We start from the raw sequence: 16856 nt of genomic DNA, 5'->3' as shown, positions 1-16856 counted from the left end.
GCGTGTTGGGGCTCTTGATTCTGACTGGTGCGCAGGAGCAGAGGTTACTGTCGGTCACAGAGAGCTTGAAGCTGATTGGTCCATAAAGGGGAGTGATGGAGGTCAGGTTGCAGCTGTCCTGAATGACGGTTTCACCTCAACCATGACATGTGTACCTGAAAATACTGTACTTTATTTGATTTCTTTAGTAGCTTCTCCATTAGTGCACAGTATTTTTTTTAGTAAACAGTATCAATATGAAGTGATATTCAGGTGTTGGCATAAATATCACTTCATAGTATGAGATTAAGGGGATGTTAGTTGGTTAAAGGCAACAGTTTAAGACAGGAAATTCAGGTGTTGATCTGACTCTTGAAGCCGTAGTTGAGTTCGGCGCCCCCGCTGAGCACGAGGTCGATGCCGGTGCAGTAGGTAGCGTCAGCAGCCAGGTACAAAGCTGCCAGTCCACACTCGGCCTCGGTCCCCATGCGGCCCATCAGCTGCCCCGGGAGAAAGCAGCAGAATGAGCGGTCCATTGGGAAAAAAAAGTGTTTTTGTTCTTATAAAACGACTCTAAATCCCTGAAGATTTGAGGAAGCTCAAATCCAAACCTTTGTTCCTCCGTCATAAATAATGCAGTTTAGATCCAGTTCCTCTGTCTGCATCACATTTACATGGCAGCTTTTAGAGAAATGTGTTTTCTGTGGAGATCCTGACGTTTGCATCACATTTGAGTTTCAGCACGACTATTTCCTTCACAGCAGATCTGAGTAATAAGCTTCAGCTTTTTCTGCCTTTTCTGTGTTTAGCTGGTGCATTTGAAACAGTGAACCGGGTCAGACAACACTTCCATACGTGCTGCTAAACAGCCTGATTTTACAGTGCAGATGCTTTAAACTGAAGGTCCCACCTGAGCATTTTCTCCCATCTTCACAGCGGCGGCGGCATCTGCCGTCTGCGCAGCTAGCTCCTCCCACAGAGGCGTCATCACGTTACCTGGAGAGATGCTGTCCCACATCACACAAAGGTGTTAGCAGGGCAGAAAAGACCGACAGATGTCAAAATAAAAGCAGTTTTCTTTCTTTTAGTAAATATCCTTTAAGACCCACTTAGATGATAATAGAGTTTTGGGTGTTTTCAACATGTTATTGACATCTTTTTCTGAGGATTTAAAAAAACAAGCTTTAAATTTAACTTCTATATATTTCTTTTTTCATATTGTTGTGAATCAGGAGCAGATTTTTTTTTTAATCCTGCTGCTCTGCAGAAACTATGTTTAACACAGATTAATGTGATACAATTTTTAATTTATATAATTAAATGTTTGTTAGTTTGCCGCATTAGAAATGAGGCTTTTAATGTTCTGTTTTTTAACACAACTAGAAAAAGCTCACAAAAACTAGGAGCTTCTGTGACTGCAGTGTACCTGCACTTTAACATACATTTTTTCCTCTCTCCTCAAATAAAATGTACATTCATTCTTGGTCCAGCTTCGTTTTGTTTGTAGTTTGTAGTTCAGGTCTGGATGAACGTAAAAAAATGAGTACAATAAAAAAAAGAGGGGAGGATGGAAGTTCCAAAGCGTGCAATAAATAAATAAATACATGTTAGGGAGTTACAGCCAGAGGAAGTAACAAAGGACATATTATGGCACATACATTAAGATTTAAATTTAGTATCAAGAGATGGAAGTCCATAAAGAAAACATTCATAGTTACTTAAGAAAAACAAATACATATATACTAATATTTTGTTCTTTCTTCAATTAATATCTGAAAAGTAGCATTAAAATATTTAAAAAAGTGCATAAATGTTCTTACTAAACCACAAAGGGATGGTTTTACTGCCTTAATGTACATCAGTTATCAATGTGGTCACAACTGAGTAATTTATTCTTCAGCTTAAAGTAAGGCGTGGAGAAGTTGGGATGCCTCACCAGTTCACTCTCACGTGGTATTGGCTCTCATCCACAGCCATCGCCTTCGTCATGGAGATGATCGCCCCCTAGTGGAGAAAGTAGCGCATTACAGGAGCCGCCTGACTGCCTTAAGAACATCCTTCCAAATTCACTCACTTTCGTGGCAACATATGGCACTGCATCTTTCTGACCAATAGAGCCCACGAGACTGGAAATATTAATGATGTTTCCCTGACGCTGCCGCAGATATGGCAACGCAAACTGGAGGGAGACACACAAGGACACAAGATGTTAGAACAGTCCTAACTGTGTTCTGATTAGGGTTCTTGTTACACTCTAAAAAAAGTATTTGGGCTGTAGTTGGAAATATTAACTTTTTCACATTGATCTAATTTAATTATTCAGTTTGGTGAAAATAAATCGTTTTTTGAGTTCATTAAACTTAAAAATGACATTGTTATTTTACTTTTAATCAACTTAATTTGATTAAGTTGGTGTAACTTCGGTGTGAAGCTGTCAATGCGTCAAGACATCATGATAAAGAATTGTGGGATACCATTTTCTTTGCCTATCTAGGCAGATTGGGGTTTAAGTGTGAGTCCATGTGTTTTGTTGTCTAGCTGTTTTAATTTAAACTGTTGTGTTTCTTTCTTTCTGCACCATGAGTTAGAGTTGAGAGGATGATGTGATTTAATTAAGTTAGATAAACTTATTTCTTTTTTAGAGTGTAGGGTTCTTATTAGGAAAAGTTCATTTTCTATTTTGGACATTCATACACTACAATTAAAAAGAAAATCCTTAAAACAAAATGTTGTCCTCATAAAGCATCTTTGGTACTAAAAACTAACACAAAAAGAAAACTGTGAACCAATGTTTTCATATTTTTACTACTAAAGGCTCTTTTTATAGTGATTTTGCAGTTTTATTCAAAATAATTGAAACTAATGTAAAATAAAATGTTCTTCTAATCATAGAAAAGTTTACTTTGGAAGCCAGGAAGTAGCTGACGAGGTTCAGGTTGAGCAGATCTCTGAATTCCTCAGCTGTGGTGTCATCGATGGATTTGTGCGGAGGGTCTGAAAATCACAACAAACAAACAAAACAGCAACCTAAAGGTCTCCAAAAATGTCTTCAACACGTCTGCAGGAGGCCAGAGAGGTTTGAGCAGACTCACGCCAGCCTGCGTTGTTGACCAAGCAGTCGATGTGTCCATGCAGCTCCACGGTGGAGGAGATCAGCCTCTGTGGAGGTGGGTGGGAAACAAGCCCCTCGTCAGACTGGATGACAGAAAACGCCAGTCTGGTTGGATGGATTCTTGTAATAACCCAGAACTTCACCTTGATGTCCTCTTCCTTGGTGACATCACATCTCACAAACTTGCAGGATCCTGGTCCGGTTCTGTTCAGTTCTGCCTCAACAGTGTCACCTTCTGCAATAGTGACACAATTAAGACACTTCAAATAGGCCTAATTTGATAATGTACAAGAAAAGGGAAAGACTGTCTCTTTGCTGACCTCCTAATGCACAAAACACCACTTTGGCTCCATTTCTCACTGAAAAACAAACAGACTTTCAGGGAACTGGACTTGAACCTGCAACCCATTTGGAAATGTGGACAGATCCAATACCAAAGGCCTCGGTAATCCCTCTGCCGATTCCTCTAGACCCTCCAGTCACAATAACAACTTTGCCGAGGTAGCGGAAGGACATGGTGTTTGCGCTTTTCCTGCACGGATGTGCACGGAAGCGCCGCAAAGCCGCGAGCCGGTGCGTCCCGCAGCGTCCTGCAGCAGGAGAGGCGAGCGGCGGGTCTGTGCTCTGCGGGAGACTCACAGAAACACCGCGACTGGGCAAAGGTCTGCGTCTGCACCGAAAAAGAAACTATGCTGCATTCAAGCGCCGCTGGGAAGACTGGAAACTCTGAAATTCTTCAATCCTATTAAAAACATTTTTTTTTTTAAAAATCTGAAAGGAATTTGCTTTCGAATATATTACTTCTCCTTTTAACTGACAGTTTCGTGAGAATTTAGATAAAAAGAGGAAACATTTCTGAAGTTCCTTTAAAATTTGTTAAGTCAGCCTGTCTTTATTTCTCCTTTAAAAAATAAAATAAAAAGGTAGAGGCCCAGAAATAACTTTAGACCCGAAAAACGTGGTGTTTTTATTTTAACTTGTCCTGTCCAACAACCGAGCTAACATACAAGAGCTGAAAGCCTTTTGAGTTGGACAGATTTGACTATTATGGATCTTCTGACAGCCAAGGTGTATATCTGTATAAACCCCTTTTAGGTTTTTATTTTAATTGTTTGTTATTTATTTATTATATTTTATGTTTTAAATATATATTTTATTTCTGCTGGAAAGACAAATGTTACATCCAAAAGTGAAAATCTGACACCAAGATAAGTGGAAGATATCTGTCCATCTGTGGGTTAGGAGGAGGGATAAAGCAGACAGGGATAAGTGTGCACGTGCACATGCACACCGGGGGGGGGGGGGGGGGGGGGGGGGGGGGTGGAGATGCAAGCACGCTGCCAAAGTGTACCATGTGATCATTAGGGGGACCAGATCCTCCCCAGCATGACCGGTAGGACCAAGAGAGAAGGTGCAGGAGACCGCCGTTTGGGCCCCAAGGCCCAAATGGAGGGGACCCTCCTAGGGGGCCCTTCCATCACTGCGGAGCACAGGATAGCCCGCCGTTTGGGCCCAAGGCCCAAATGGAGGGGACCCTCCTAGGGGGCCCTTCCATCACTGCGGAGCACAGGATAGCCCGCCGTTTGGGCCCCAAGGCCCAAATGGAGGGGACCCTCATAGGGGGCCCTTCCATCACTGCGGAGCACAGGATAGCCCGCCGTTTGGGCCCAAGGCCCAAATGGAGGGGACCCTCCTAGGGGGCCCTTCCATCACTGCGGAGCACAGGATAGCCCGCCGTTTGGGCCCCAAGGCCCAAATGGAGGGGACCGTCCTAAGGACACCCTAGGGGGCCCTTCCATCACTGCGGAGCACAGGTTAGCCCACCGTTTGGGCCCCAAGGCCACAGGACAGGCACATCAGACGGCCGCCATTGGGGCCACCGGGTGCTGGACACCGGGTGCTGGACACCGTGACGCGGGGCCACATCCCAGAGGACCCAGGCGCCGCCCACCACAGCAGGCCCAGGCACCCGACCCAAGCAACCACAGCTCCAACCCCCCCCATACACTACACTATCCTCTACAACCCCCTGACCCAACACCTCCCTTATCCATCCCCGGTGCCCACCCTACAGTGGGGAGGGTAGGTCCCGGCAGGGTAGCCCCCCCCCCAGGCTTGTCCCCACCCAGGCACTCTCACACTCACAAATATTCTTCTGGTTGCCCTCCGTCACCACACAGTAACCCCCGCCGGCCGATCAACCCCCCCCAGCACCACACGCCTTGCCAACAGGATCCCCACAAGCCAGGCCGCCAGCCGCCTCTCCCCCATCCCACCTTTGTGTTGTGGTGTGGGAGTGCAGTGTGTGTGCTGCAGGTAAAACAGCAGAACCCCCCCCCCCCCCCCCCCCCCCCCCAGGTCCCTTTGTGTGTGGTGTGTATGCGTTGTGTTTGTGGTGCCAATATGTAGTTTGTGGTGTCTAAAGTGAATATTAAAATTGGTGGGCGGACCGGTGGGAGACGAGCCCGGGTGTTTCACCGTGCCCCCCTGCACCAGATAACCCCCCCCCCCCCCCCCAAGGCCCTAGATGAATGAAGGTGTCTAATATGCAAGTAAAGGTGGAATGGGGGGCGGGTGCTGACGAGGCCCAAAGAGAGTTGCCCCCGTTGAACCCCGCCAGCATGTCCCACCCACAACCGGGGGAAGAGGGCTCCCCCCACAGCAGGAGAGGCGAGCGGCGGGTCTGTGCTTTGCGGGTGACTCACAGAAACAATAAAATAAAATAAAGATAAAAACCGAAAGGAATTTGCCTTTGAATACATGACTCGCCTTTTGATTGACAGTTTCGCCAGAATTTGGGAGAAAAAGAGGAAACATTTCCTTTAAAATGTGTAAACTCAGCCTGCCTTTATTTCTCCTTTAAAAAATAAAATTAAAAAAATGCAGAGGTCCCGAAATGACTTGAGACCCGAAAATAATTGTGTTTTTACGTGTTTTTGTAGCAATTTTCTAAAGATTGAGGACACGTATAAAGAAAATGAAGTTCCAAATTATATTTTTGTATTTCTCTATTTAAATTGCTGTGAATCTGAAACAGACGAAACGTTTGAGTTTGAGAACAGATCCATGTCGGTTTTTGTTTTCCTCGTTTCAGATGAAATCTGGCTCCTAACTTATGGCTGGATAGCTCCAAAATTGCTCGCCCTTTTTGTTGCACTGCAATGTTAGGTTGGCGGCATGAGGGACTGTAAACTAGCATGTAAACAGAGAGCTCTCAGCAACATGGATGCTCATTTCTAATTAACTCCTTCTGCTCTGCAGAAAATAAGTCCTAGAAAATAACACAGGCTTTTTTTTATTTTTTTTATTTTGGCTGTTAACATAATTTAAAAAACACAGGGAACGCTTAGATAATAGATCAAAACTTAATCGGAGTGGAACTTTAAGAAAACAAAACTTACAGTCCAATACAAGTCAGCTTTGGTCAGATTAAATAAAGATATAATGAAAAACAAACTTGATTTTTGTGAGTTCTGCCACTTAAAAGCAATATTTTAGATAATAAGTAGTTAAAAACAACAAAAAACAAAAGCAAACAGGTAATAATCGAGTAAATAAAAACAAAGTGTTCTAATTATTGAAAGATGTGCAGTTTGAAAAACCAAACAGTGCAGTTCAAAGTCTATGCCAGCAGGTGGCAGTAATTAACAGATTTATGGTTACCCAATTGGCCTCTTTTTGTCATTTACAACTTGTTACACAAAACTTTAAACCAAAGTCACACTTTGAGGAAGATCCATGTGGCTGTTTTGAATTTAGACACCTAATCTGGGTCATATAATACCTACAGTCACAACTTTAACCACTGGTTATTGACCTGTGGCCACATCTGGCTTAGATGACTCATGTCTGAACCCATGAAAGACACACAGTTACCTGCTGAGACCTGCCAGTGCTGGAAAAAAGCCAAACGGGCTCCAGGTTGGACCCAAATGTGTCAAAAGTTCAGATAAATCAACAACAAAAATCACAGAAAATAGATCAACAACTGAACATTTGCAGGAATAAAACTCAAAAGACAAACTTTTCACGTTGAAGCAGGCCTCTAAGCATGAATCAGCGCATCGCTGGAGAAACCTTTCAGGTTTTTCCTTTTTCAAACGTCCAGATCAGGAAGCTGGACATTTTATCGTTTTGTTTTCCTCCTGTAGGTTAGAAGACAGTTGGAACGGTGAGGACATGTGTGGGGCTAAAGGGTTGACATTTCAGGCAGACGGAGCAGTTGGGAAGCAGGGAAAAAGGAGGTGATGAGCTGCTGGAGCTCCTGGAAAAGTAGTGGGTCAAAGATCAGATTTCGCCCCGCTGCATTCTCCGGGTGCCGCACTTGAGCGTGAGAGAGAGAGGGTACAAGTGAAGACACCAAGTGACCTACAGACAAGCTCAGCTTCACCCAACGCCGCAGCAGCCCCCCGTAGGAGCTGCACCACCGCCTGCGCCTCCTCCCCGCAGCTCATGAAGGAGCCAGGATTTAGAGGGCTTTCCCCGACATTATGGTGGGAGGATAATGCAGCAAGGCAAAGGAGAGGTTCATCTCTGGAGGCACCTGGAGGTGAAGGTACAACTGTAGAGTCATGATGACTCAGACGGAGTGATTATCGGGAATCAGGAGAAAGTTGGCAGCAAAAAGGTAAGAAAACAAAGAAAAATGGGGTAAAATAGGAGAGTTAAAAGTTAAAAAAAATAGCCCTTAAGGCTTGTTTAGAGACACAGTCTGGGTTAGAAAAGTTGTGTTTTTTAAGATTTCCAAAGCCTAAAAAGTATGTGTGGCTGAAAAAAACGGTGTTCACACAGCCAATGATAATCAAGTTTTGGTGAGGCGCTTTGTGATGCTGAAAATCATCTCTTCTATATGGAAAAATAGATTTCTGGGACACAGAGATGAGAAACCTTACAAAGCACAAATGTGGAATGGTTGATTTTTAAAGTTTTTGTATCTATCTGCTCCTCATGTTTTGTGTTTTTACTTTCCCCCCCCCCGTCAGATAAAAAGGCCCAAAAGTCACCAAAAGAGGTAAACATCTGGGGGTGAGAAATGCACAGTCAGGATGAGGGAGGAGGTACAGACGGAGGAGGAGAGCAGTCAGCGGAAAAGCAAAAAGCCGAGGAGGCCAACAAGGATCAGAAGCAGAGTAAAGATGAGTCCAACAAGCTGGAGAGGGAGAGCAGCGAGAAGGAACCAGGGAGCGGGAGCAGGAGGGAGAGCCGCCGGGCCGGTCCTCCCAGGATGGGCTGGGCTCTGAGCGACCGCCTGGCCATCAACGTGTCAGGGATGCGCTACGAGACCCAGCTCCGGACGCTCGCCCAGTTCCCGGACACGCTGCTGGGCGACTCTCAGCGCCGCCTTCGCTACTTTGACCCGCTGCGTAACGAACTGTTCTTGGACAGAAACCGCATCTGCTTCGAGGCCATCCTCTACTTCTACCAGTCGGGGGGGAGGCTGAGGAGGCCTGCAAACGTCCCCCTGGACATCTTCATGGAGGAGCTGCACTTCTATGAGCTCGGAGAGGAGACCATCGACCGCTTCAAGGAGGATGAGGGCTTCCCCAAAGAGGAGGAGAGACCTCTGCCAGCCAAAAAGTGGCAGCAGAAGATCTGGATGCTGTTTGAGTATCCAGAGTCTTCCGGTGGAGCGCGGATCATCGCCATCATCAGCGTCATGGTCATCATCCTCTCCATTCTCATCTTCTGCCTGGAGACTCTGCCCGAGTTCAGACAGGAGAAAGAGCGGAGGGAGGTGAGGAGCTTTCAGGGGTTTCGAAGACGAATGCGTAGGAGGTTAAGACTGCAGGATAATAGAATCAACACAGAACCATTCAAAGCTTAAAGTAAATGAAGGTTTTTGAACTGAATCCGATCCAGGTGAAAGCCGTGGAGACCACGGGGAGGGCAGTGAAACCGTAGACGGAAAGCAGAGAAACGAGGAGAGGGCAGATTTGCAGAGATGCTATAAGCCTGTCAGAGTCTGCAGGTATTTTTGCATTAGGTCGATACTTTAAAATGCAGTGAGAAGAAGGAGCAAGAGAGGGGCTTAGAAGATGAGAAGCAAGTGGCAGGGTAGGAGAACGTGTCTCACGTTACCACTTGCAGACCTGGAAGAGCTAAATATAAATGCAGAACAACCCTTAGAGCACATCAACACATAAACCCGTGTCCATATTAAAGAGCTGTGGCTGAGACCGGCATGAAAACCAGGCCGAGAGATCAGCGTTTCTGATGACGGCTGCAGAACCACCTGAACGTGTAGCATCACTCTCACAGTCAGCTGTGGTTTCTCTGCACATAATCACTAAAGAGGACATCCAACAAAAGGCTGAATACACAGCTGCTCTAATGTAACCTGCTGTTCACCACATGGAAGCTCTCAGAAACTGGATCAGGTTTGGTTTCTCAACAGATCCACATGACTGAACCAAAGTCTGGAGCAGAGCAAAACGCTGAAGCAATTTGAGCAATGGCCATGAAAACTCAGACGTTACAATGAAACGCAGACAGTGGAAATGAAAAAAAAAAGGGTTTAATCAAACCCACATGAGTTTTGTCAGTCTGCACTGCCCCTTGTGAAAAACCTCAGTACTCTCAGTATAGCAGCAGACATGAGGACACGACCTGATGGGCGAAGTGAAACGGCTCCCTTTCCATTTTCAAGAGTCCGTCCAGCTGAAACCAATAAACTACAATACATCAGTCCTGCTATAAATCCTCATTTCAGGCAGCTGAAATGTTAGGTTGGTTCCGCTGGATGTTGATGTTGGAACACGCAGTTCCCTTTGTTCATCTTGTTTCCGAGGCTAAGGTTAATAACAAAACAACATCTATTCCAATTAAAGCACAAACACACCACGAGCCAAGAAAATGGCCCCAAAGGAATCAGCATCTCTCTAATCAGGAAGGTGGAACCGCTGCCGCATTTGACTCCTTAGATTCTGACGAATCCGTAAACGGTTTAGAGCAACAACAAAAACCTGAATTTATTTCAAATCTCCTCCTTGATCTGAGGAAAACAACAACAGCTGGTTTGAAAGAAGTGTCAGATGCTCGTAACACAAGCCACCGTCACATGAACTGGATGTTTATTTGTCTGTTTAAATATAGAGAAAGTGACTTATATATAAAAAGTGACATATAAAAGTCTGCGGAAAAACATTCAAGCTGGGAGAGTGAAAACGGAGAGCAGGCAGAAGTTAACACAGTATCACAGACCTCATAGCTTAAATGTGCTGAGAACATGTCTCCATCATAATCGTACTCCTGTTTACACTGCTATAAACATCGTATCCATAGAGATAAGCCCCACCCCTAATTTATTCTAACATTTACACTGCTAAATGTTGTTAAAACCATTGACTGTACATGACAATTGGACCGAGTGACCCCCCATCCTTGGCATTCCAAACAGGAAATACCCGCTGGCTCCAAGAAGCAAAAAGTCCCATAAACCTCTATAGAAGAACAAACAGCTGTTATTATGTCAATCTATTGGTCAGAATAACCATTCTCGCTTTGATACTTTTTTTTCACATGTGTTGTGTAGATCAAGTTATAAACTGACCAATCAGATGGCTCAATAACAGTAGGTTGAGTCTGCTGCCCCCCACGTTTGACAGATTTTGTGTAGCCTGGTTTAAGTGATAGGGGTGTGGACTACCAACAAGCTCACTCCTGATTGGAGGGAGTGGCTGCCACAGCAGGCAGACTCAGACCAATCACTGCTCGCTGACAAGTTCTGGCTTCCAACGTGGCGACTGAATTTTTTTTTCTCAAATCTGTTTTTATTGCAAACAAAGAAAGTATTGTTACATACATGATAAAAATGAAACAAAGATATAGTTTCATATTTGCAAGACAACTTGGCCAGTTTTTTCTTTTCTTTTTTTTTCCAAACACCACTGTCCCGTCTCCCCACCCCCACAAAAAAGGGAAAATAAATAAATGAATAAATCTGAAAAAATAAAATAAAAAGAAAGAAAAAGGAACCCCCTCGAACCCCCCTCTCCATAGTTTGCAAGACAAGGGTATGATATATCTTGTCCAATATAACAAAAGCATATCTTTATGTGATCAACTCGATGGCCAAATCGATCAGCCAAGTGGCAACATAAAATAGAGAAATATAGTAACATATATAGCTGATGTGATATTTATACGTAAGGGAAAGGAAAATAGTAATAATAATATTAACAATGCTAATAATAGTTAAGAATAGTTGGAATATTTTAAACTATAAACTACTGAGATGTGATGGTAGAATGTGAGGAGGCCTCAGGTAGAATTTGCCAAAGTGACCTAAAACCGGAACCCCCAAAATTTGTCCCTTGATCCCCGAACTGAATATTTTATTTTTTCAAGTTGTAATATTTGCATAAGATCCGTCAGCCACTGGGACACCCTGGGGGGGTCTTTAGATTTCCAGTGCAATAATATACGGTGCCTTGCTATTAGTATAGCAAAAGCAAGAATGTCTTTGTATCTGGGTTTTGGTGTGAAACACCAAATATGGCTGCTTCTGCACCAGTCTGCATCTGATAAAGTTTTAAAAATTTTAGACAAATAATTCACCAGCGCAGAGCATGACCAGAACATCTGTTGTGTCGACTGAATTGACTTCAATTGGTTGCAGCTGGAAGTAAACCATTTTTTATGAGTGACACGACGCTCACTGAGTCCAGGTGTCAATGATTAAAACTGTCATTCGGTGAAAGACAACACGTTGCTTCTGTTTGGGTGACCACTTGTGCCTCATTCTTTGTCTTGCAGCAATACACCATCACCCCTCACCCCACCATACCCAACGAAACCGTCCAGGTCCCGCCAAAGTTCACCCCCTTCCACGACCCGTTCTTCATCGTGGAGACCATCTGCATCTGCTGGTTTTCCTTCGAGCTGATTATGCGCTTCATCAGCGCTCCGAGCAAGATGAGCTTCTTCAAGGACGTCATGAACGTCATCGACTTCTTGGCCATTCTGCCTTATTTTGTCACAGTGGGCACGGAGCTCGGCAAGGACAAAGACACCCAGCCCTCGGTGTCTCTGGCCCTCATCAGGGTCATCAGGCTGGTGAGAGTCTTCAGGATCTTTAAACTTTCCCGTCACTCCAAAGGCCTACAGATCCTCGGTCAGACCCTGAAGGCCAGCCTGCGGGAGCTGGCCCTGCTCATCTTCTTCCTCTTCATCGGAGTCATCATTTTCTCCAGTGCCGCCTATTTTGCTGAGGCGGACAGTCCAAACACGGCCTTCACCAGCATACCTGAAGCTTTCTGGTGGGCGGTGGTTTCCATGACAACGGTGGGCTACGGTGACATGTGCCCGATTACGGTTGGGGGAAAGCTGGTGGGCTCCATGTGCGCCATCGCAGGCGTGCTCACCATCTCCTTGCCCGTGCCCGTCATCGTGTCCAACTTTAGCTACTTCTACCACAGAGAGATGGAATGTGAAGACACCAGAGAGTACCACCACGTCTCCACGTCCGTCTGGGAGAAGAGCGAAGAGGACGGAGACGAGGACGACGAGGAGGACGGAATGGACGAAGATCCGGAGAGCATGTTGGATTACGCACCCCTGTACGGGCAGAATAGGGCTATGTGCCCTCCACTCAATGGGACCCTCATGGCTGGGGTTTGCGGCGGACAGGAAACAGGCGACCCTGTGACCTTAAGGTTCTGTCCCAAGGAACCCTTGGTTACTCAGGTCTGACAATTTTACACTTTGCTGCAGAAAAAGAGGGAAAGTACTGCCAAGAAAACAAAACAAAAAAACTTCAACACTGGGAGAAACCAGGTTTGAAACGTTGATTTTTACGTTTTGTGTGAACTTATGGAACGAAAAAAATCTAAATGTGTTAAAAACATTTCGTCTCCAGCTGCAAAGCATGGGATGTCTGCCTCTGCATATCTGTTTTATCAGACATATTTAATTGTAAATGATAAATGTTGCTCTAAAAGTGAACATGACAGGAAAATACTGTAAAAGTTACTTCTTCTCAGCTGTTATTCAAACTTTAAAGTTTGTTTCTGCCTTTGTGTGCAGCAAATCTGTAATTATTCCGATCATCGAGGTAAAAGCTGTTTCTCCTCACTCCTATTTTTTATTTTCTGATTGTACAAGTCTGTGGTGCAAAAATGCGGATGCACTGAACGTCTGGACAACAGCGTAACGAACGCTGCACGTGCTGCACATCTGTGAGTGGAAGTTCACTGATCAGTCCAGCATCTGTCCGTGTGCATGTGTGGCAGTGGTTGCAGGTGTTAAAGCTCAGCTCGCCACAGTCAATGTGGCAGGAAAGTGTTTCTGCATTCTCATGCTAACAAGGGCAGAACAGAGATTCTTCTCTTCTCTGACAGCGCTGCAGAACATTTTGGTCGACCACAGACCAGTTTAAAGACCAACTCCGGTCATTTTTTAATCTATCAAATCGTTCCCAGTGGTCTTTTAATTATGATGATGGGGTTTTTAGCCAAAATCTAATAAACAGTCTTTTTCTAAGTTCTGCAGAGCAATAGTAGTAGTGCCTCCTCCTCCTCCCCATTACTGAGAGCTCTCTGTTTACATGCTCTCCTGCTAGCTTACAGTTTTTTGTTTTTTTTTTCTTTATTGATGCAGAACAAAAGTGACATACAGCAAAAGAACAAGGAACAATAAGCTGTACATCAAATGTTCAAAATAAATGCCAGGGGATATACAAGCAAAAAAATAAACTTACACTAAATTATACAGCTGAGCAAGGTGATACGTTTTAATAGCTTTTTTGTTTGTACTGGGGGAAATGGAATGTAAGTAACATCTAACTTGGGCTAGTAAATCAAGAAAATTAGGAGCTTTATTGCTGAATTTAGATTTGTGAATATAATTCTTGGTTAATAAAATTAGAAGATTTATTAAATAAAATTGAGATAAAAATGTCTTATCATAATTAATGTAACCAAATAAGATGTAAGATGTAATAAGATGCTTACAAAAAAAAGAAGGCGAGCAATATTGGAGCCATCCAGCTGTATAGTTTGGAGCCAGATGGATCTATTTGTCTGCAAGTGGATGCATCAGAGTGGAGCGGAGGAGCAGGGAGCTTGTGGCCTGCTGAATGTATTTTCCATGTCACAAATAAGCTCTTTTTTTCAAATGGCATTATTTCATCTGCCTCTGATGCACAATGAAATGCAACTTAGAGCTTAATTTTCTTTGTATAGGTCCTCCATCATCAGAAAAAAGCCACGAAAGTGTGAGAAAAACACCAAAACCTCAAGAACACGCACTTTTTGCTGAGTGACTAATCCAGCAACAAAGTTGATTGGATGATCAAGATTTTAAAAGTCAGCAAATCTCAAAGTTTTGTCCCAACATCAGTAAAACTCCTTATATAGCTGATGAAGCAAAGACTTCAGCTGTTCTTGCACTGGATGGACTTAGTGAACCCACAAAGGACTTTTTGTCGCACGAAGAGTCTATGGATGTTAGGAAAGCTGTTCTGAAACGGTGAACTCTAACTGAAACATGGTTTCCCATCATAACACCGGGTTTGGGGAACAAATGCAATGCATTTACCTGTCTTCACATCTGTTTCACAGCAGCTCTTTCCACGGTTTGCACATCTGGAAACTCTTGTCTCTTTCTCCGCAAAGAAAAAGCTGTAATGTGTCTGCACTAAACTGTATTCGAGTTACAGCAAATTTCCTGTGATTGTATTTTTGAGAACGCTTTTGCACAATGTTAAAAAATAACCAGTTAAACAAGACAAGTACGAAGGCAGAAAAAACACGCGTGTTCACGCTTTTAAACTTCTGGAACTGAACAGACACTGGTAAAAAGACAGGACCACCACCCAAATAAACCCGGAGCTATTGGTGTGCAGTGTGAAATTTAAATCCAAATTCCTATTTGCCTCTTACTTCTTTCATTTCTGTCAAACTGTCAGTGTTTGTAACGTCCACACACATAAACAAATTGATTTCTATCCTGATTTCTAAAGGGAACGTCGTGGAAGAAGCTACAAATGAGTTTTGGAAACAGGAAACCAGGTGATAAGGAAATGAGATGTTTGATCTTGCTTAGCAGGACGTGTTTGTGAAGCTTTTTAAAAAGTATATTTATGTTGGTTTGGCTGTGTGAATGATGAGAAGTCTGAATCCTCAGGGTGGAAGAAGCTTTGTAATTAAAAAGGTCTTTCTTTACTTAATAAAGACGGTGTTTTATCACTCCGGCCAGAGATTTTTGGATTCCTTCCATGCGATCTGCTGTGCGGTGACTTTTTCTTTAGAGATTTTCAGAAGATTGGATTTTTTCGGTTGATGAGACTGTAAAACCTGGGGGAACCTAAGCTCTCCTCAGCTGCACGCCATGAGTAATCCTGCCTCTAGATGTCAGACTGAGTCGTAAAACGGCGGTGCAGGTCAGCCTGGTATGCGTCCTCGCTGCCTGTGGCTTTGATTTACTGTAATGTGACATGAAAGACTTCAGAGGATTCAATCCAGCATCTGTCATCTTGAAATGATACCACTCATTTAAACCACACCATCAGGAGGGTTTATTTAGGGTTCCTTTCTTCCTCTGCTAGCCAGAAAAGGATTAGCTTCTTGTGCTTGAAGCAGCTGAAGTTATTTTAAAATATTCAAAACATTTAGCAAATCTAGTTGTATAAAAAAATATAAATAATTCAGTCAAAACCTGAATTATTTGGGCTTGGAAACTCATCTGGTGTTTCCCCTGAATTCAAATTTGAAACGGAATAAAATTCAGAATTTAGTCTTTTTGTAATTAGCTTTAAATGTGACATAAGACTAAGTACACTTTGACTTATTATTGTCTGATATATTATTTGAAAAGGCTAAACCATATGCATCATATTTTTGAATTAAAAAAAGGGAAAGTTATTTTAAAATAACTTTAGTGGACACATTGTGTCCACTAAAATCCTGTCATTTTTCAAATCCTGATGGTAAACAACATTTACATGTCAGGATCTGTGTTCCTTAAAGAGCAAGTTAGACCAGAATCCATCAGAGTTGGAACAGAGGAATGCTGCATCGGTTTAACGGACCGGCTAATTTGCCTGCGGGGGACATAAAAGTAATGACACAAATACCAGACGAGAAAGGGCAGAATATTCTGGTTTACTGTGCAAAAATGCATCGACTCAACTAGAGTGTTTCTCACCGATCACAGTTGTCAAAAACTCACTCCGATCATCTTTTGATCGGTTATCAAAGCGTTCCCAGCGTCTTTTTAAACTATGATTATGCCGTTTTTAGCCAAAATAAAAAAAAACTGTCGTTTTCTAAGACATAGTTCGGCAGTATTGGCATGATTTCATTAGAAATTGGCCTCTTAGTTGGTGCTGAGCAACCCCGTCCCCCGTTCCCCTTCCTTTTGCTGAGAACTTGAAGCAAGGAGGCCAGAGGCGTATTTTTGGCATCACAAATAAGCTTTTTTTTTTCATCTGCTCCTGATTCACGACAGAAGAAACACTCAGAAATGCAATTTTATGCTTAATTTTCTTTAAATGTGTCCTCCATCATCAGAAAAATGGCACAAAAAACACAATTTTGCATTGGAGTTGGTCTTTAAAAGTTTAAATCAATCCACCAGGTAAAATGGTGGATGTAAAAGTGTTTAGACATCAGTATTACACATGATATGGGTGAGCTCCATATTGCTATATTTACCCAAAGTGATCACAAAAAACAAAAATATTCAGTATAATTCAGTAGTTTTCAATTTATACTTTTTGTGTTATTTGGGATTCCTTAGGAATACCCCAGATGTCACTTTCATGTTT

At 43.3% G+C, this 16856-nt stretch overlaps 2 protein-coding genes across 4 annotated transcripts in view; one reads left to right on the top strand and one right to left on the bottom strand.

The window, feature by feature from the left end:
* Window positions 1-152: 152 nt before the first annotated feature.
* On the bottom strand, window positions 153-3774 carry hsd17b14 (hydroxysteroid (17-beta) dehydrogenase 14). Its single transcript, XM_004071165.5, has 9 exons — window positions 3526-3774; window positions 3412-3450; window positions 3235-3326; window positions 3072-3138; window positions 2882-2973; window positions 2054-2158; window positions 1916-1983; window positions 890-986; window positions 153-479 (listed from the first exon to the last, which is right to left on the bottom strand). Exons 1-9 carry the CDS (start codon window positions 3605-3607, stop codon window positions 333-335), a joined length of 789 nt encoding a protein of 262 aa, XP_004071213.1. The 5' UTR covers window positions 3608-3774; the 3' UTR covers window positions 153-332.
* Window positions 3775-7461: 3687 nt separating this feature from the next.
* The window catches only part of kcna7 (potassium voltage-gated channel, shaker-related subfamily, member 7), an 18388-nt gene continuing 8993 nt past the window's right edge, over window positions 7462-16856 (top strand). For 2 of the 3 annotated variants that reach the window (XR_002873633.2, XR_002873632.2), the window contains exons 1-3: window positions 7463-7718; window positions 8074-8825; window positions 11846-12865. Coding sequence is in view for 1 of the 3 variants with exons in the window: in XM_004071222.5 (XP_004071270.1) it covers window positions 8124-8825; window positions 11846-12781 (1638 nt within the window). In the remaining 2 variants the exon portion in view is untranslated. Of the gene's footprint in view, window positions 7719-8073; window positions 8826-11845; window positions 15277-16856 lie in introns of those variants that run through there. The other variant, XM_004071222.5, reaches the window with a different exon arrangement.

This window comes from Oryzias latipes, chromosome 8 (genome assembly GCF_053564925.1).
Source record: "Oryzias latipes strain Hd-rR chromosome 8, Olatipes_Hd-rR_3.1".
Classification (NCBI taxonomy): domain Eukaryota; kingdom Metazoa; phylum Chordata; class Actinopteri; order Beloniformes; family Adrianichthyidae; genus Oryzias; species Oryzias latipes.
This window is presented reverse-complemented; position numbering and strand designations above follow the sequence as displayed.